A 21,793-nucleotide genomic window follows, 5' to 3' on the forward strand; every position below is an offset into this window, starting at 1 on the left:
AGCTGAACTTTCAGTTGAGACCCACTAAATACATTTAGATGCGTTAAAATAAAAGGTGTGAAAAGGCTTACAGTTTTTAATTTCTGTAGAAAAGCCAGCATGCTGATAAGAAGGGACCCTTGTTCTGTGTGTAAGCAGTGGTGTCTCTGAAGAGGTCTGACAACCCCATTGGCAAGGCAGACCAAAAGCTCTGAAATCTGCAAATTTCATGCTCCCTGCTGATTGGAGAGTTCTATCCATTTGGACCTCTGCGGAGAGACTACTGCTTCCCCGGAGAGCAAGGTTTCTTCTTTGCAGCACCAAAACAAAGACAGAAATGGTCATATAGAAGGCTTAAACCAGAAAGTACTTTATTGTTAAAATAAATGAACCTGCACAACCCTGTACAAAATTACATCTCCCCATGAAAAGGAAAAATGGTGACAACGTTATACCAGAGGTTACATGCATCGTGGTGCTACTCAATGTGAACCTGGGCATTTTGCAAAATGTTTTTTGGAACTGGAATCCAGCCTGTCCATTACTATTTAGACTCTGGAGGAGTTTGGATGGATTTTAAATCTTGAAAAGTCCTTGCTGATTACAATCCTTTTCCTGGAGTTCCTGAGCCTAATTTTGCACACCAACCGGGCCAAGATATTCCCCCCACTGGAAAAAAAAGTAAACTTCATGTTTGCGTTCTGTGTGCCAGCGGGAGGTTGTCCATTCACCACTTCATGTGTAATTTCGGTCTCCTATTACTGGTCTTCAAAGTGATTCATTTTTGCAAATACCACACTGGGATGTTGCTGCACAGGAAGATCAAGGTAAATGTTCTATAGGTTGGTTGCTCCATTCTGTTTTTTGCTGCTACAATGGAAGCTATTTATTTATCTTCACTGGAAAATAGTAATGATAGACATCTTGTGTAGCTGCATGGGAGTACTGAGTCCATTCAAGGTTCTTTGGAATGGGAGGAATCCTTCAACCCACCTCATTAATATGTTGGAACTTAAGCAATTAGGTGGGCTTGGTTTAGTTGGACATACCTCCTGGAGTGAGGGTTGCAGTCAGACAATATCAAGGTGATGGCATATTTGAACCATCAGGGACAAAACTAAAGCTTTTGCTGTGGCTATTATGCTGGAACAAAGCTGAGGTGATTCCAGTGATTTTGGTGGCTCCAGATTGGCCCAGCACATTGTTATGGAGACCTTGTTCATCTGGTAGTGCTTCTCGGCATATTCTGCTACAAAAAAAAAATTTGTTCCAGAAATCTGAAGCAACAGTTGGCCTGAAGCTCAATTAAGGGTCAGGTGTTACTGTTGGCAGTCCTATTTCAGTGGCCTCTGCGTCGCTTCTGCTTTTTCACAAGTGAAATTTACTTTGTTAGGTGTGTGGTCGCTCTCAGGCTACTATTGGCGCTGTGGGACCTTAACCTGGTATTGTTACAAAGTCCATCTTATGAGAATGTTAGGGAGATCTTAGTGCTAACTGTCTAAGAAAGTAGCATACCGTCAGGTCCATAAATATTGGGACCGACACAATTCTAATCTTTTTGGCTCTATACACCACCACAATGGATTTGAAATGAAACAAACAAGATGTGCTTTAACTGCAGACTTTCAGCGTTAATTTGAGGGTATTTACATCCAAATCAGGTGAATGGTGTAAGAATTACAGCAGTTTTTATATGTGCCTCCCACTTTTTAAGAGACCAAAAGTAATGGGACAGATTAACAATCATAAATAAAACTTTCACTTTTTAATACTTGGTTGCAAATCCTTTGCGTTAAATTACAGCCTGAAGTCTGGAATGCATAGACATCACCAGACGCTGGGTTTCATCCCTGGTGATGCTCTGTCAGGCCTCTACTGCAACTGTCTTCAGTTCCTGCTTGTTCTTGGGGCATTTTCCCTTCAGCTTTGTCTTCAGCAAGTGAAATGCATGCTCAATCGGATTCAGGCCAGTTGATTGACTTGGCCATTGCATAACATTCCACTTCTTTCCCTTAAAATACTCTTTGGTTGCTTTGGCAGTATGCTTCGGGTCATTGTCCATCTGCACTGTGAAGCACCGTCCAATGAGTTCTGAAGCATTTGACTGAATATGAGCAGATAATATTGCCCGAAACACTTCAGAATTCATCCTGCTGCTTTTGTCAGCAGTCACATCATCAATCGATACAAGATAACTAGTTCCATTGGCAGCCATACATGCCCACGCCATGACACTACCACCACCATGCTTCACTGATGAGGTGGTATGCTTTGGATCATGAGCAGTTCCTTTCCTTCTCCTTACTCTTCTCTTCCCATCACTCTGGTACAAGTTGATCTTAGTCTCATCTGTCCATAGGATGTTGTTCCAGAACTGTGAAGGCTTTTTTAGATGTTGTTTGGCAAACTCTAATCATCTGGTCTTCCTGTTTTTGAGGCTCACCACTGGTTTACATCTTGTGGTGAACCCTCTGTATTCACTCTGGTGAAGTCTTCTCTTGATTGTTGACTTTGACACACATACACCTACCTCCTGGAGAGTGTTCTTGATCTGGCCAACTGTTGTGAAGGGTGTTTTCTTCACCAGGGAGTTGTTTTCCGTGGTCTTCCGGGTCTTTTGCTGTCGCTGAGCTCACCGGTGCGTTCTTTCTTTTTAAGGTTGTTCCAAACATTTGATTTGGCTACACCTAATGTTTTTGCTATCTCTCCGATGGGTTTTTTGTTTTTTTGTTTTTTTCAGCCTAATGATGGCTTGCTTCACTGATAGTGACAGCTCTTTGGATCTCATATTGAGAGTTGACAGCAACAGATTCCAAATGCAAATAGCAGACTTGAAATTAACTCTGGACCTGTTATCTGCTTCTTGTAAATGGGATAATGAGGGAATAACACACACCTGGCCATGGAACAGCTGAGCAGCCAATTGTCCCATTACTTTTGGTCCCTTAAAAAGTGGGAGGCACATATACAAACTGTTGTAATTCCTACACCTTTCACCTGATTTGGATGTAAATACCCTCAAATTAAACCTGAAAGTCTGCAGTTAAAGCACATCTTGTTTGTTTTTTAATTTAAAATCCATTGTGGTGGTGTATAGAGCCAAAAATATTAGAATTGTGTCGATGTCCCAATATTTATGGACCTGACTGTACCTAGTACCCGATACTTCAGAGCGTAGGGTCTTGGAGTTGGTGGCAATTTCTTGTAAGCCTCTATTTTTGTTCCTTCATGAGGATAATGTTATTTTGCGTCCAGGACTCTCCATTCTGCCTAAGGTGGTATTGGTTTTTCACTTGAATGAAGATATTGTGCTCCTGTCACTTTGTCCCATGCTAGTCCACACAAAGGAAATTGCTTTACGCTCTTTGAATGTATTCAAAGCTATTCGGTGTATTTGAAATGTCTTTGTAAGGGTTTTGCGGGTCAGTTTGCATGTTCATAGCATGCCCACATAAGTGCTGTGCAGCATAGTTTGCCACTATCTCACGTTGAATCTGGCCATCTGTTGACCAAGTGCGGGCTATCGAGCACTGAGAGCCACCATTTCCAGTGATTGTGCATTCCATGAGAGCGGTAAGTGTGTCCTGGGCTTTCTTGTGTATTGATCTTCTCAGGTTTATATGGCCACCACTAGGTCTTTGGTCATAAACTTCCAAAATTTTACAAGGTAGATGATGCGGCCTCAACTGATACTAGTTTTTAAACCTGAAGTTTAACAGGTGTTCGCCAGACCGGCCTGTATCATTTTATTTGGGCAGTGTTTTCCAATGAATGAAAAAGAGAAAATAATATTTAATTTGTAATCGACATAAAAATCATTTTCTCTGCGTTAATTGGAGGGCACCTGCCCCTCTGCTTTTGCTGCCTCTCATGAGATGAGATGGTTTTGTTTCTTTGCATGGCTATGTTAACTGAGTTTGTTACCTTGTGAGGGGTTTTGGCCACAAGCAATTGCTGCCCTTGGGCTGTCTTTTTTATTGTTTTGTTGATCCTAAACTTGCAGGAGCACTATACCCAGTGGCAGGGCCATCTTTAATATTGATTGGAACCTGGGCAAATATTTTCTTGGGCCCCCCAAAACCACTTATTAACTATTTGCAGGCGGTGTGGGCTCAAGGGGCAGCTGCTTTGGGCCCCACAACAATGACTGGACCCAGGGCAGCTGCCCCTTTTGCCCTGTGTTAAAGACGGCCCTGCCCAGTGGTAATGATCAAAATCTAAGCTGTGGCCTCCAATGAATGCAGAGAAAAGATTTTTTACAAAGTCCTATTTTTTATTTTTGGATTTGCCCCTTCTTACTTTCTTGCCCCAGAAGTCCCTTGCTGTAAACCTAGCCCTATAAATAGCTGATACAAATCTTTGTAAATTGTAGTTGTTTACTCTTTTTACATTTGCCACTGCAGTATTCTGAATATGCGTTTGTATTCTTCTTCTTCTTTTTTTTTTATTTTTTTTTTTTATATTATTTATATATCGTCACGCAGTTGCCACAGATTTGTCGGCTGCACATCCATGATGCAAATCTCTTCCACCGCATCCCAAAGGTACTCTATTGGATTGGGATCTGGTGACTGTGGAGGCCATTGGAGTACAGTGACCTCATTGGCATGTTCAAAAAAAAAAAACAGTGGTGAGATGATTTGAGCTTTGTGACATGGTGCATTATCCTGCTGGAAGGAGCCATCAGAAGATGGGTACACTGTAGTCATAAAGGGATGGACCTGGTCATTAACAATACTTAGGTAGGTCGTAGCGTTTAAACAATGCTCAGTTGGTACTAAGGGCCCCAAAGTGTGCCAAGAAAATATCCCCCACACCATTACACCACCACCAGCAGCCTGAACCGTTGATACAAGGCAGGATGGATCCATGCTTTCCTGTTGTTTACACCAAATTCTGACCCTAAATGTCGTAGCTGAAATCAAGACTTCATCAGACCAGGCAACGTTTTTTCCAATCTTTTATTTTCCAATTTTGGTGAACCTTTGCAAATTTTTACCTTGGTTTCCTGTTCTTAGCTGACAGGACTGGTACCTGGTGTGGTCTTCTGCTGCTGTAGCCCATCTGCTTCATGGTTTGATGTGTTGTGCATTCAGAGATGGTACCCTGCATAACTTGGTTGTAAAAAATGTTTTTTGAGTCACTGTTGCCTTTCTATCATCTCGTCTGCCCATTCTCCTCTGACATGAACATGGTATTTTCGTACGCACAAATGCCGTTTACTGGATATTTTCTCTATTTTGGACCATTCTCTGTAAACCCGAGAGATGGTTGTGGGTAAAAATCCCAGTAGATCAGTAGTTTTTGAAATACTCAGACCAGCCCGTCTGGCACCAATAACCATGCCACGTTAAGTCACCTAAATCTCCTTTCTTCCTCATTCTGATGTTCAGTTTGAACTTGAGCAAGTCGTCTTCACCACGTCTAGATGCCTAAATGCATTGAGTTGTTAGCATGTGACTGGCTGATTAGCAATTTGTGCTAGCAAGCAATTGAACAGGTGTACCTATTAAAGTGCCCGGTGAGTGTATATTTACCTTGTTTGCACATTTTCTGTCTCCATCTGACCTAATTTACTGGTTTCAAATGTCACGGATTGATCGATTCTTTTGGAATTCTCAGTGTGTGGAACAACATGAAGGCCCCTTTCACACGGTCGATCCGATCCGATCCACCTGTCAGTTTTTCAGGCGGACCTGATCGGATGCTCCATGCATCCCTATGGGGCAGCGGGTGTCAGCAGAGACATCTCCGCTGACACCCGCTGCTATCCGATCCGATCCTGTCCGTGAAATCTGGACGGATGGAAACCCCATTTTCCATCAGTCTGGAGGATCCGATCAGATGGAATCGGATGAGAACAGACAGGCGGTCCCTTCTCATCCGATCTCCCCATAGAGGACAGCGGGGATCTGACAGCTCTGTCTCTGCAAACAGAGTGGAGACAGAGCTGTCATCTGCCTGCTCAGTGGAGATCAGCGGATCGATCCACCCCGCTGAGCAGAACGGACTCCGTCGGGCGGTGCGCCCGTGTGAAAGACGCCTTATGGTGCAATCTCACTAAGCTGATGTGACACCTGCTTCTGATTCTCAAGCATACAAACCTTTAGCCCCTGTTCACATTGACTGTGGCTTTGAAATCATTCAACTTCATCTGAACTCGCTCGATTTCAAAGCCACATTTCAGTCCGACTTTGGGGGCGCCCTAAAGGACATCTGTGCGGGTTCATGCACAGATGTCTATTGAAGTCGCCCCCAAAGTCGCCAAATGTAGTGCAGGAACTACTTTTGGAAACCGGTGTGGCGTCGCAATGATTGGGACGGTGTCATTGCAGGCAAAAGGCTGCGATTTGACATGCAATTTGACCTGCCAAATCGCGCTGATGTGAACGTGGGCTAAAAGTGTATGTAAAAACAGCGCAAGTACAAAAAATAGCTGCTGATCCTAATGTCCTATATAATGCAGACAATGTTGCCTCTGCTGCATTCAAATCCCAAGCAGTGTAATCCGATGTGACTGAATCCTGCCCTGCTGGGCTACAGAACTCTTCCCATTTATGTAATGGAGATGAGGGGAGGCTGACGAGAAGTCTAGCAGGTAAGAGCTCGGGTAGGTCTACTTATGGCACTTTTCCACTGCAAGTACCGGCTCGTACCGGGTCGGCTCTACTCGGCCCTGCTTGGCCCGGTTTGCTTTTCCACTGCTGGTACCGCATGGTATAGTGTCGGAACGGTTCGGTATGGTACGGTATAGGTTTGCTTTTCCACTAAAGTAGTACTAAGTTAAGTGGGTGGGATAACAACGGGGTGGGTGTGATTCTCTGACCAATCAGTGGCTAGTAGTGACTGCATGCAAAGGATTGTGGGATATGGTACCAGTTTGGTACCTGTTGGAACCACAATCGAGTAGGTACTGTTTTTTTCAGAGCCGTACCGTTCGGTTCCATGCAGTGGAAAAGCAAACCTATACCGTACCGTACCGAACCGTGCCGACCCTATACCATGCGGTACCAGCAGTGGAAAAGCACAAAAGCGTGCCGAACCGGTACGGTTCCATGCAGTGGAAAAGCGCCATAACAATACTGCTCGATATTTCAGTGCAGCAATGCAAGTGTTGTCACTTCACTACGGAAAGTTATAGACTCCCTGGGCACTACAGAAAGTTCTAGACTCCCTGGATTTTTGGCAGGTGATCTGCCACACTGAGATGCAACTACAGATGAAGAATACTGAAAAAAAAAGTATTAAACTAAATTAAAAAAAGAAAAATTGTTTTTGATACACAGAACTTTAGGAAACTAAATATCATTCGGTTATTCATTCATTTACATCTATAATGATTCTACATGCTATCTTATTTACCTTTTTAATATTGTAATAATTGTTCTTTCTTTCTTCAGTCATCAGATCAAATCTGTGCAGTACAGCGTTACCGGAGATGTCATTCTTGTAGTGGCTGGAAACTCGCAGGCAAAAGTGCTGGACAGAGATGGCTTCCCTGTAATGGAGTGTGTTAAGGGAGACCAGTATATTGTGGACATGGCAAACACCAAAGTAAGAGGATTATCAAATACTTTTTCTATTTACAAGATCTTGTATATGAAAGTTTCAGTACTAAATATACTCAAATGTAGCACTGCCCCCGTAAGGACTGCCAAATTCCACACTTACGGGTCACCCTGAGTTACCAGCAGCAACCTTGACATGAACAGTTTTTTCACTCCTCCTCCTTGGCTCGCTCCAATAACCAGTCCAGGGGTATTTTTGGTTGTTTTGTGTTTTATTATAAATTGGATGGGAGAAGGGAATAGTGGGATACTCCGAACTAACTATGCACAATGTTAGAGGACTTCTATCTTCATGTACAGCCAGGCTGTTGATTCACCCTACCACTAAAGGTGAATTTAAGATTAAGTCCAGTGGCGGCCTGTCCATTGGGAGCGCAGGGTCGCCGCCCCCCCTATCCATGTGTCCAGCCCCTAATCTACATGCAGGGCGCTGGACGCATGGATTCCAGTGGGGTTTTTCTTTTTTTTTGAAACATGTGATTAGAGCCAGAGGCTCTATTAGACTTAAAAAAAAGGGTGAGCTCGGGGCGCAGAGCACTGAGCCCACCGTTGTGTGACAATAGCGAATTAATATTCGCTATTGTCACACGGAATCTCCTCCTGGCCAATCAGGAAGCGGGTCCTGAGACCCGTTTCCTGATTGGCCGAAAGGAAAAGATATGCTATTGGCTGAGGAGGGAGGAGACGCGGTGGAAGCCCGACCCACAGAGAAGACTGAGGGGGAAGTCACCGCTGCCTGCCCATGGAGCCCCACCCGCCTCTGATTTAGTCTCTTAGACTAAGACAACTTTGTGAACTATTGGTTATCTTCAGGACAACTTCCTCAGTATCCTCTCTCTCTTGCCTGCCAACACCCGTCCTCTGACTATCCTACACGTGGGGTGGCCCCCATCAGGTCAGGCCCCTTTGGCATGAGTCCCTGTACTCATGATACTGTGGTCCCAGGGCCTCCAGTGTCACCCCCTCAGTCAGCTCTCCTGGACCTCTGGGTTCAGCTTCTCTCATCCATTTCTCCGGCCCACAGGACGACCTCCTGCGACCACGTGCCACTGCTACAGAGGAGAAGGCAGCCGCCCCCCTCCCTCCGGGACTCCGCTCTCCAGCCATAGACCTTGCAGCACATGTGCTCCAGGCTTTATACAGTATCCCAGAATGCACTGAGGTGACCTGCCCTCTGCCAATCACCAGGACTGTATCAAAGCCTATGCATCCGTTCATCAGGTTTCCTCCCACTGTCCAACATGCCTCCCTATTGGATCAGCGTGACACACTTCTCTAGACACTATGAATCGCATACTGAGCACATTGAGCAGACCTCATTAACAGATCCTGCTCTCTGGTAGGCAGAGAACAATATAGATTTACCTGCAGCCCCTCTGGTAAGCAGATAGAACTCAACACTAAGCAGATAGAACTCAACACTATACTTTCTCACTAGCACCTACCTAGGAGGGTGCTACACAAACATAAGCTGAGAAAGGCCGAACTAAATGGAAGATGCAATTAAATGAGGACAACATAGGTATGTGTCCCTGGATCTTTTATCATTGCTATGGTGGTCCCTTATAATATGGGCAATTGGTACCTTTTTCAAATCAACCTTTTGTCTACAAATTTGGTAAATGGATGGTCATATTTTCCTGCAGAGACAGAATATGTCTAAGGTTGCCTGATCTGCCATTTATAACTTAAAGAGGAAGTAAACCCTCCTCTACAACTTGTACCTATAGGTAAGCCTATGATAAGACTTACCTATAGGTACTGCAAATATCTCCTAAACATGTACCGTTTAGGAGATATTTACCTTACATGCAGCCAGTGACGTCACTGGCGCATGCGCTCTGAAGGAACGGCCGCTGGTGCCGTTCCTTCAGAGTCCCGTGCTGTGACTGTTGGCTCTCGCGCGCGCGTGCGCGGGAGTGACGTCACCGCGGCTCCGGCCAATCAGATGGCCGGATGCCGCGATCCCGGAAGACGGGCGACTGGACATGTCGCCCGTCATAGAGGTGAGTGAGCGGCACGGCGGGGGCTCGTTCTAAGGTAAGTATTGCATAATGAGCTAGTATGCGATGCTAGCTCATTATGTCTTTCTCTTGCAGGGTGAAAAAAAAAAAAAAAAATTGCGAGTTTACAACCTCTTTAAAGCTGCACCCTGGGCAAACAACTAAACACAATGATGAAGTGCATATATAGGAGCTATATTACCTGCCAAAAGATTTGTATTTCTGTCCATCCAGTCCTGAAATTTACATAGCTTTGCCACACAGCACAGCTCTGTCTGGTAGGGTAGGAGACCTAAATTTTCTCTGCTGCAATTAAGTAACTCTTAAAGTGGTTTTCAACGTTAGTACTAACTAAGCTTAAAACTGCTTGCTCCTCCCTTCTAACTCCTATACAAACTGCCCTGTACAAAGAAGATGCAGATAAGTACCTATTCTCAGAGTGCTCTGCTCTGGTCACCTGTTCTACGCAGTGGCTGGCTTCAGGGTAGAGGAGAGCTGACAACGGATGAAATGCCTGGGCGGTGACGTCACCCATAGGCTTACTATTGGGCATGTGTTTTTCGGCTGTCCCTCCTCTCCGCTGTCCGCTGGGGAATTAGCCTGACCGGACCAGAGTGCCATGAAAATACGTAAGAATAAGCATCTTCTTTTTATAGGGTGGTTGGAATGGGAGCTAGAAGGTAGCAGGTTTAAGCTTAAAGTGGTTCTTAAGCCAGAATGTTTTAGAACGCATTAAGATAAAGCCTTCTGTGAGCAGCAGCCCCCTAATACTTAACTGAGTCCATCTCGATCCAGCTATGTTGCACGAGAATCTCGGCTGTCTGGGACTCTCTCTCCTGATTGGCTGAAGCACAGCAGTGGGTGCCATTGGCTCCCATTGCTGTCAATCAAAGTCAGAGAGTGGGGGCGAGGCCAAGACATGGCTCCATGTCTGAATGGACACACAGAGCAGCGGCTTGGGTGCCCTCATAGCAAGCTGCTTGCTGTGGGGGCACTCGGCAGGGGGGAGGGGCCAGGAGCGCCGGCAAAATACCCGAGAAGAGGAGGATCTGGGCTGCTCTGTGCAAAACTAAGTAATAACATGTTTGTTATTTTTAAACCAAAAAAAAACAAGACTTTAATATCACTTTATTTAATATTAGTTTGGACTTCCACTTTAAGCTTCATTCACACTACATGTATTTGCCAGCTGTGCCAAGAATGTATTTGCCAGCTGTGCCAAAAATCTATTTTATTTCTGCGTCTGTATTTGCAGGTGTGGAAGCAGATCATTGCGGCTGCTCAGCCTGTACACAACAGTGACAGACTTGAGAGTGGCAACAGCTGTCTGCTGGTGTTGGGATGTAAGCATACATGCAGCGATCAGCTATTCCTAACTGCATGTAATTGCTCCATGTGCGATGACATTGGAATACCCATACAAAGCTGTGGCTGCTGTCAGCCTGGCATTGTGTTGTACAGTCCACAACTATCTGCATCCACTTTGAATTCAGCTGCAGGAAAACACCAGATTCTTGCTACAGCTGGCACATAATCCAGTGACTGAGGCTTTGCAGGTCTTGTATCTCCCCCAGCCTTTGACTGGACAGTAAATGGAAGAGCAGCAGACTAATGAATTCTTCAGCTTGCTCCTTTTTAACACATGAGCATCACATCACAACTGTTTGGCTCCTTGTGGTTCTTTATTCCTCTCCCAGTCTAAACTCTGATGTAAAAGGTATTGCAAAGGGGCTAATGGAAATTCGAATTCAGGTACTTAAACTAGATGCATTTAAAAAATACATTTAAGATGTCACTAAACCCCCATAATAAAAACTATTCATAAAGACTGTATTACATACTGTTGATACTCACTCAGTCAATATTGAATTTGTTTATTGTCATCTGCAAAAGATCTGGTTGCTCCTGCTGCTCTCTATCTTCATGTCCCCAGTTCAGCTAGGGATTTTGCAGCTGTGGTTGCTACTCTGCACATGCTCAGTTTTCAGTGAGTTTCTATGCTGAGCCTGCCTTCCCCATCACATCGGAGCAGCCCATGTGACTATAAAGTCACACATGTGGGCGTATACATGGTGGTAAATGACAGCTCCCTCCCTCCCTCCCTCCATATCCACTAACCAGCTAAATACAACAGGGGCAGTATATTACATCTTGATTGATGGAGGCTTCACCTCCCTGTTGTTCTAAGACACAGGCTGAAGGGGCATAAATATTTGTATGCCAATTTAAAACTGTTTATTGATAGTATTTATTTTTACTATGTATTCCAAAGGGTTTTTTTTTTTTTTTTTTTTTTTTTTTTTTAGCGTGTGACCAGTAGCAGAGGACTAGAAGCTCCTCCTGCTTATGTTTCCCTGCAGACAGGCTGGGAAAAGTTCTGGGTCATGTGACAGCTGTATATCGATAAGGAAGAAGCTACTTGGATGTTGTTTTTTTTTTTTTTTTTATTATTATTATTAAAGCAGAGCTCCAGTCTCTTAAGTGAAAAATTTAAAGTCTGCAGCTACAAAAACTGTAGCTGCTGACTTTTATTAAACAGCCACTCACTTGTCCCATGGTCCAGCGTTGTCCTCACCCCAGCCGTTTTCTCCCTGTTTTTATCGGCGGTGCCGGCATCTTAACTATGGGCGGCACCCGACTGTGACAGCTTGCAGCTACACAGCCGGGTGCCCACTGCGCATGTGCGAGCTGCGCTCTGTGACTTGTCCTGCAGTCTTCTGGAACCTGTCATGTGTCCCAGAAGAATTTGAGAGGCAAGGGGAGGAAGAAGCGGAAGTGGGAGCGGGTACCGGTCAAAATTGGGTATCCGCTCCTCCTCCTCCCCGAAAGCTCCATTTCAAACAGGAGGCGGGTGGGCCTTAAAGTGGAACTTCCCCTTCCCCTGGGTGACGCTCCACTCTAAAATAATTACAGTGCCATCATCCACATACAGAAATAGAAGGGTCAATGTAAACCGTTTGTGTTCAGTATCAGTTAGAGATGGGAGTTGAGAGGAGCAATCAATTTTATAACAGTGTGGAGTTCAGCTTTTGGATTTTCAGAAAGCAGTTCTATACGCTGTTCCATATCAGTGGAATCTGGTCCTGTTGAACAAGAATCCTTAAATTTCTATCTTCATTCTCTGTGGCCCAATCACAGCCTTTAGAGACATCTAGAAATGTCTTTCTTTTGACAGGTGTCCGGAAGCAAAGAAAGATCATTCTCTGCTTTATAAATATGCCCCATTATACATCCTCTGCTCTATATTTACTATAATCTTTCCCAAGGCACACGTCTGTGTATCTGAGACTGTTCCCCCCTGGCTGAGACTTTCATGTCTCCAAGAAGAAGTGATGTGTGGCGGAAAATGATTGATTCTTATGGAAACAAATGGCCTGTATACAAGGGCGATTGCGATGAAAGAGAGGGTGACGCCCTCGTTATGAGGGTGTGCTGAGAGCTACCTGGATGTCAGGTGGTGGGTGAAATGAAGAAGTGGTCACGGTTGCGGTCGTTTAACGAGAAGAGGAAGTTTTGTTAGTGTTAGCACGAGCTGAAGGATTTCATGGCCAGTGGAAAAACATTAGACTTGTTTTGTCTGCCCCGGCTTCAGAGCTTCTATCATTGAATCCTGGAGGGAAAAGAAAAAAAGTGAACAAGGGTGGAATGGAAATAGTAAGTAAGGAAAGGGAATCCTGCCAGGCCCCATTTGCAAGCTGATCCTTGTCAGAGATTATGGATGGAGGGACAAAGTGCAACAAGTTGGCCTTGCCGAAATGTGTTTCTCTGATTAATTTACTAATCGCATAAAGCCAGAGCGACTCTGCATTCCACCAGCCTTACTGGAAAATGCAGTCGTGCTTTCATACATATTTGAAATTTGTTCATTTGGATTAAAACATGGAATGCGAATGTACACTTAAAATGAACAAACTTGAAGAACTCTTTTATGCTTGAAATGACCGCGATCCCGGACGGAGATCTTGCGCTTATTGCCAAGGTTGATGCTTGCCATGTCGATCGTTGCACTTTGGCACACTGATTAAGGCATGCTTTGTAAATGGGCACCAGACTTTTATGGGATGATATTTTTGGTTTTTATAGTATTTTTGCCAGGGTAAGAAAGTTTGGCCACAGTCGTATAAATTACACACAAGGCAAAGCAACCAGTTCACTTTCAGCTCCGCTCCCATTGGCAAGCCAGGAGCCAGGGAACCATGTGTAGACGAATCACAGTGAATAGTATAACCTGCGCTAATACGTAAACAGTTCTGATACTACAGCAGTAGCAGCTTAACACTCAAGGTAAAAAAAAACCCACCCCAGATCAATATAAAATACAAATAGTGCAGCGCTACAAATAAATAGGAAAAAAAGAGTTCATAAATGAAGGACACACAGGCTCCCGAAACTGTGAAGATGTGACTCAAATGTAATCACTCCGTGGACCACACAGCATGCAGCATCCACCACAGATACATCCAGCCACCCTCCTCAGAAACAGGACCCCTGAATTAACAGATTGGTCAAATAGGCTTGCCCATGAAGGGTCTAAATTCTGAAGGTTCAGTCAGGGATATCCTCCTGTTGTCAGTGCATGATCCAAATAGGTATATCCCCACTTACGTGCCACAGCAGGTAGCATGGAGCTAGTCACCAGTGTCCGGAGTTATGTGAATAAAAAATAGAAATATAATGCTCTCTGCTAAAAGTATATTTATTACAATAAAAGAAAAGCACTTACAATGGTGGCATTTCCATTAGGTGCAGGCAAACGAGCACTCGTTACAAACAATCACGGAGAGATTGCTGCAGGGGGCATCACATGACTCTTTCCCGTACGCGTTGCTTCCCAGGTGTGGGACTTCCTCAGTGGGTACTAAGGTCCAGGGGGCAGGACTTTGTCAGCAGGTACCAAGTTGACGAAGTCCCGCCCCCGGGACGTAACTTGTACGGGAAGGAGTCACGTGATGTCAATCTCAGAAGATCCATGGGAAGCTCAGCAAAACATTAGAAACTAGGATGACCGTAACCTTTTAGGTTCAAAAGAGATTGTTGACAACTGGTAATTGGTAATATTTGCAGAAGCTGAACTCTAAGCAAAACGTTAGAGATAATGATGGAATACATATTTAGGAGCTTTCTGTCTATCTTTTATGGTCCTAAAATCTACACAGCTCTGCCCCACAACATAGCTCTGTCTAGCAGTGGTGGTGACCTGAATCTAGACAGGGCAGTGGTGGGGAGACCTGACCAAGTCTATTTTAGCTATTTAAAAAAAAAACAATTTAACGATGTTTGAATGATAATCTGTATTAATTTCTGTTTGAAGTTCGTCTTTAGTTTTCAGATGGTTGGATAGTTTAAAACCTATGGAAAAATTTTTTTTTTTTTTTTATTTTTTCACATTTTTGATCTTTTTTCTTTTGTTTAGCAAAAAAAAAAACCCAGTGGTGATTAAATACCAGTAGGCAAGTGGTTAATTTCTAATAAATGTTTTAAATCATCATAAAAATATGTATTTGAACTCAAATCTTTATTTTTTGTGTGAAAAAACTGTGTGGGCTATCTAGGGGGAGGTTCTACCAATCACAGCTTGTTTCCATTGTTTGTATGTGCTTAGAATTACAGGGAGGTGAAGCCTCCATGATTTACCATGTAAATATTCTGTCCCTTAAGTGTAGAGCTGTTCAGAGGGCATGGAGGAGGAGGTGGACTGTCATTTATTTGAAGTGTTTACTCCCACATGTAACTCTATGGTCACGTGGGCTGCACAGATAAGAAAGAGGGAATGAACAGCTTAGAATGGAACTGAAACGGGAGCATGCTCAGTAGATATAGAAAAAGCTGTTCTACACAATCGGGAGGAACCGTGAGCAGCAGAATCAGCCAGGTTTATTGCAGAATTTTTTTAAATTCTAATTTAAAAAAACGATGCTTACTTGGAAAAAAATAGTTTTTAAAGGAAGAAAAATCTTGTCTATGATTTTTACTTGCACATAAAAGAAACATTTTGATTCTTGATCATGGACATCACCTGTTATGATCCTTTTATATGAAAAATGCATGATCACCTTGTATAGGCAATGACACTTTTAGCTGAAAACGGATACTTAAAATGGAAATAGGTAAAGCCTAATTTCTTTAAAGTTTACTGCCTGCTATATCCATTGTTTTATTAATCCCATTTATTCCAGGGACATTGTGCTATGCTTAATGGGGGATGCTGGCACCCAAAAATTAAGGATGAGTTTCTAACCTGCTCCAATGATGGGTAAGTCTTTTTTTCTTATGTGCCCACATGCTATGCCAAATTTTGTAGGCTTCTAGCAATAGACTCTGCTGTCTATGTGTTTTTTGTGTGTTGATTGTATCTGTAAATGCTGCAAGCTGTAATAATGGCATTTTATAGGCACAGCTGGGATTTCTTTACATATCAGTATCAGCAGTTCCCCTCTGACAACAACAGGTTGGAGTAACAGTTTTCAGGAGTACATATTTAAGACAATACTGTTTAGGAATACATATTTAAGATAATACTTTTTACAAAGTTGTAGATTTCACAACAATGTGTAATTTGACTGTAAAGCTTAGGTTAAATGAAAATTGATATTTATGGCATCCCAGGCTGATATTTGTGGTGTAGTATTTGAAGATCAGTGTTTTCACCTGTTCTAACACTTCTGAGGATTACCAGTAGATGTTCTCATTTTCTAGGACCTGCACCATTCATAAATCCTAAGAGAGTAAAGTTGGCCATACATGGATCGAAATCTGTCTGGTTCAGCAGGGACCAGCTGATTTTCTATCCATGTATGGGCTGGTTGTACACAAGTTGATCTATCGGGTTTTTCCTGAACGATCAGTGTTATCGGCTATAGCCAGCAACACTGATCACTGTATTCTAAAGTTGGGGAAGTCTCTCCGCTGTCAGAATATAATACCACAGCGGGAGTGATTCCCCCATTCACACTGAATGCGCGTGGCTGGGGCAACCGGCTCATTTTTATTCGTTCAATCCACTTGACAGTGTAGTTAGCAGCACAAACAACTGTGACAGAGAGTTCTCATTCACAGCATGCCTTAGGAAACCGTTAAATACATGGGTTTAGTTCCGCATTAGGTCTTCGCTGTAAATTTGGTGTACTTTTTGAAAAACACAATGCCTATGCCCATCCTATCAATTCTGGAATGTACCGGTTAAGTTGCTGAAAACCTGCACTGTTCACCAATACAAGAGAGAACAAAAAGATGTAACAGCACTGTCCAAATAGGAGCCATTGCTTTTTGACTCATCTAATTTTGCATTATTTGCAGTTGGATAGCTAGTCAGCTTCTTGTGTCCACATCCACAGACTCTTGAGTTCTCAATTTCGTTATATCGACCCCATCGGGAGCGCCCTCTCCTGATGACGTTGATGCGATGAAACGCGTAGGGTGAAGCTCCCAGAGTCAGTGTGTCACTTCTGGTTTCAGTCTGCGAAACGCGTTTGCGTCCTGGACTTCCTGATTTTAAACACTGTAATACTTTGCAAGCAATGTACGTGCATTTTAAACTAATATTACAATAAACGGTTAATATGGATTTACACTATGGGGCCCGTTTTGTTATCGCTGCATGTGAGGAGTCTGAAGGGACAGGAGTTCATTGGATAAGCTAAAACAGTGCTGTATCTTGAAATGGTGTACAGCCACAAAGTGCTGTGAATGCTGTCCTACCCTTTAAAGGGGAGAGATTCTGGTAAGTGAGGCGGGGAAGGGAAGGCACGTTTGAAAATCACCAGCACATCACAAGATTTAAAGTAATTGTAAAGGTTCATTTTTTTTTTTTAAATAATAAACATGTTATACTTTCCTCCTCTGTGGAAAGGTTTTGCACTGAGCAGCCTAAATCCTTCTTCTCTGGGCTGCCCCGGCGGAGCTCCTGGCTCCTCCTCTTCTTCAGTTTCCCCCACGGAGAGCTGCTTTCAATGGGGCACCTGTGCGGGCACGCTCCCAAGTCCTGCTGCTTCGTCCATTGACACAGACAGCAGGACTCGGCCCCGCCCCCTTCAGCTCCTGTGTCACTGGATTTAATTGACCGCAGTGGGAGCCAATGGCTGAGGACCCGAGACGGGGCTCCTGCTCGTTGCGGGAACGATAGGGTTCAGGTAAGAAGGGGGGGGGGTTTGAGAGGCAGGTGAAGCAGAAAAGGTTTAATGTTTTATGCATTAAGAGTAAAAACGATGAGACTTTACAACTCCTTTAAGAATAAATAATACTGCATTGTGGACTTATAATTTTTGCTTTTTTAGCACAAGCCACTTTATGGAATTTATTTGTTTATTTGCACACTAAACCACTTTACACAGCACACTAATCGCAGGTGCAAAGGGATTAATGCTGCTAAGCCCACATTTATAAAAATAGCGCCACACCCACTCCCTTTAAAAATAATTTTTTGCTGACTCTGCCAAGGTGGTAGTCTAAGTGGGGGTGTTCTGCTGAAAATTCCAACTCGCTAAAATCTCCAACTATGTAATTTCCGGTGACTACACCTGGAATAATTGGAGATTTCGTCCACTTGGTGTTTTCACAGAACAGGCAGAAGCGTATACACTCCGGTACACGCTATAAGGAGTGAATGTTGTTTCTGGTGAGTCACCGGAAGTGACATGGTTGGAGTTCTTGGCAAAATTGAGTTTTCGGCAGAACAGGGGCAGTAGCTTAATAACAAACACTTGTCCATAGCGTAGAACACTTTTCCTTTGTTAGGTGATTATTTCACTTAATAAATAATTCTATTGGTTTGGCCTGGCAATATATAAAAAAAAATCTCATCATGAAATCTGTTTCTCTTTAACTCTCCATTAACAATCTCCGCTCCGCATCCATCACTGGTGTAACTTTAGATTCCAGAAATGCAGCCTGCATTCTTGTTTGAAGATGTTAACAGGCTCTTTTTACAATAGGAGCGACCGGCCATGTCCGAAAGGCCAGATTTAAGTGTTTCATTTACTGCCAGTTTATTTGGGTCATGACTGTTTTATAAGTTTTCCTTTTTGGCCTAATCCTTCCCTAAATACCTTTCATGCCTGTGATCATCAGGTCATTAAGAGGAAATGCTGCAGGTTTTTACACTGGAAATGGCTTGTCTGTATATGGCTGAGGTGTTGTCAAGATGTGTCCTACACGGGGTCATGACATGGACTCACTCAAGTGCATCTCAAGCCATTTACTCCTTTCATTAGGGTCACTAAACCGCCCGTGTGCCATAACTTACCATGGAGTTCTTTTCTGTTGGCCTGTCAAGACATTTCAGGCTTCAAAGAGCTGGTAATTGTTTTCTCTTAGTGGTTAACAGCTCTGTTGCAAGGATTTAATTTTGTTCCACTTTACGTGATGGGCCTGAGCAAGTGCACTTATTTATCTTCCGTCTTTAGAGTGTCCGGGAAGATTGAAGTTCTAGAGCCCAGCTCGTTAGACAATGGAGCATGGACTACTAGGCTGCCTTGCTGGAAGTTTAAGAAGCTATCTCTCCTTGTTAAGAGTTTGTTAATGGACAGTTTTATGTTTGGCAATACAGCCCCAGTTGCTATATAATACTGCGGGTATAGGTGTGTAAACACTGGTGATTGTGTATTTTGTATATTTTCTCCCTGTGCCTGGGTGGGTTTCCTCCGGGTACTCAGGTTTCCTCCCACACTCTAAAGATATGCTGGTGGGTTATTTGGCTGTCTAATTTGGCCCTAGTATGTGTATGTATATATGTGAGTTAGAGGCCTTAGATTGTAAGGTCCTTGAGGGTACGGACCTATTTGAATGTATAGTACATATGTAAAGCGCTGCATAAATTGACAGTGCTATATTAGGGGTAAGCAAAACCAAGCGAATACTGCTGCAGGTGAGCAATCCACTTTTGCATGTTGTGAGCAAAGATTGAGGGTGCTGCACAGCTCATCTGTGAGACCAAGTAGCATACAAAAACCCAGAATATTGCTGTACAGGAGGTTAGAGTAAGCACATTATTCAGCTCGAAACGCGTTGCCTTTCCAGTGTTCCTGTCATTCTTGTAATGTAATTTTAATGCTTCAATAAAGTTTTTGAGGAGTGCAGCAATATTCTGGACTTTTGTATGCTACTTGACAGCGCTATATACAGTATCTCACAAAAGGGAGTACACCCCTCACATTTTTGTTAATATTTTATTGTATCTTTTCATGTGACAACACTGAACAAATGACACTTTGCTACAATGTAAGTGAGTGAACAGCTTGTATAACAGTGTAAATTTGCTGTCCCCTCAAAATAACTCAACACACAGCCATTAATGTCTAAACTCCTGGCAACAAAAGTGAGTACACCCCTAAGTGAAAATGTCCAAATAAGGCCCAATTAGCCATTTTCCCTCCCCGGTGTCATGTGACTTGTTACAAGGTCTCAGGTGTGAATGGGGAGCAGGTGTGCTAAATTTGGTGTTATTGCTTTCACTCTCTCATACTGGTCACTGGAAGTTCAACATGGCACCTCATGGTAATGAACTCTCTGAGGATCTGAAAAAAAAGAATTGTTGCTCTACATAGATTTGAAACTGAGCTGCAGCACGGTGACCATATAGTGGTTTAACAGGACAGGTTTTACTCAGAACAGGTCTCGCCATGGTCGACAAAAGAAGTTGAGTGCACGAGCTCGGCGTCATAACCAGAGGTTGTCTTTGGGAAATAGACATATGAGTGCTGCCAGCATTGCTGCAGAGGTTGAAGGGGTGGGGGGTCAGCCTGTCAGTGCTCAGACCGTACACCGCACACTGCATCAAATTGGTCTGCATGGCTGTCGTCCCAGAAGGAAGCCTCTTCTAAAGATAATGCACAAGAAAGCCTGCAAACAGTTTGCTGAATGCAAGCAGACTAAGGACATGGATTACTGGAACCATGTCCTGTGGTCTAATAAGACCAAGATGAACTTATTTGGTTCAGATGGTGTCAAGCGTGTGTGGCGGCAACCAGGTGGGGAGTACAAAGACAAGCGTGTCTTGCCTACAGTCTAGCATGGTATGGGGCTGCATGAGTGCTGCCGGCACTGGTTAGCTACAGTTCATTGAGAGAACTATGAATGCCAACATGCACTGTGACATACTGAAGCAGAGCATGATCCCCTCCCTTCGGAGACTGGGCTGCAGTGCAGTATTCCAAAATAACGACCCCAAACACACCTCCAAGATGATCGCTGCTTTGCTAAAGAAGCTGAGAATAAAGGTGATGGACTGGCCAAACATGTCTCTGAAGAGGACTCCAGTGGCAACCTGTGAAGCTCTGGTGAACTTCATGTGCAAGAGGGTTAAGGCAGTGCTGGAAAATAATGGTGGCCACACAAAATATTAACACTTTGGGCCCAATTTGAACATTATCTCTTAGGGGTGTCCTCACTTTTGTTGCCAGCGGTTTAGAAATGAATGGCTGTGTGTTGAGTTATTTTGAGGGGACAGCAAATTTACACTGTTATACAAGCTGTTCACTCACTACTTTACATTGTAGCAAAGTGTCATTTCTTCAGTGTTGTCACATGAAAAGATATAATAAAATATTTACAAAAATGTGAGGGGTGTACTCACTTCTGTGAGCTACTGTATATAATATAATAATTTCAAGGTGGGACACCTCTGCTGTGTAACAAATTCCTTTACAGAGGATTACATCTGATGTGGCACTCCTTTTTTGTTTCCACCAGACATTCATCAAAAAAATTGAAGATATCTCATTTACTTCATATCTTCATATTTATAAAGCTGCATGTAGCTTGATGAAGGACATATGCATGTCCGAAACTGTGCAGTCACTTGTAAATGTATATTTACCTGAAGATATGAAGTAAACAAGATATCTACAATTTGAGATTGCATCTCCAATTTTTTTGATACACACTCACTCTCTTACACACTCATTGTATATGTGTGTGTATAAATTGATATATGCATATATAATAGGGATAGACCGATTATCGGCGGCCGATATGCACTTTCCCCGATATATCGGCCCCGGAACTGGCCGATTATTGCCGATATTTTTGTGACGTCATTCTGCCTTCTTAGGCCTCCTCCCTCGCCTTGGACAGCCTTATCTGGAGTCAGGACTAGTCTCGTGGGAGTGTATCACAGCCATACATCCACCCACAGCAGCCCGGTGCCAGCCAGCCACCCACAGGCCCTGTACTTGCCAGCCACAGGCACTGTACCAACTAGCCAGCCAGCCACAGGCACTGTACCAACTAGCCAGCCAGCCACAAGCA

The 21,793-nt window shown here is 43.6% G+C and overlaps 1 protein-coding gene across 1 annotated transcript in view; it reads left to right on the forward strand.

The window, feature by feature from the left end:
• The window catches only part of WDR70 (WD repeat domain 70), a 463,052-nt gene that overhangs the window by 99,252 nt on the left and 342,007 nt on the right, over positions 1–21,793 (forward strand). The window contains exons 8-9 of the mRNA XM_082255751.1: positions 7,380–7,533; positions 15,727–15,803. Of these exons, the coding sequence (XP_082111877.1) occupies positions 7,380–7,533; positions 15,727–15,803 (231 nt within the window). The remainder of the gene's footprint in view (positions 1–7,379; positions 7,534–15,726; positions 15,804–21,793) is intronic.

Source organism: Pelophylax lessonae, assembly GCF_965119305.1.
Source record: "Pelophylax lessonae genome assembly, chromosome: 1".
Classification (NCBI taxonomy): domain Eukaryota; kingdom Metazoa; phylum Chordata; class Amphibia; order Anura; family Ranidae; genus Pelophylax; species Pelophylax lessonae.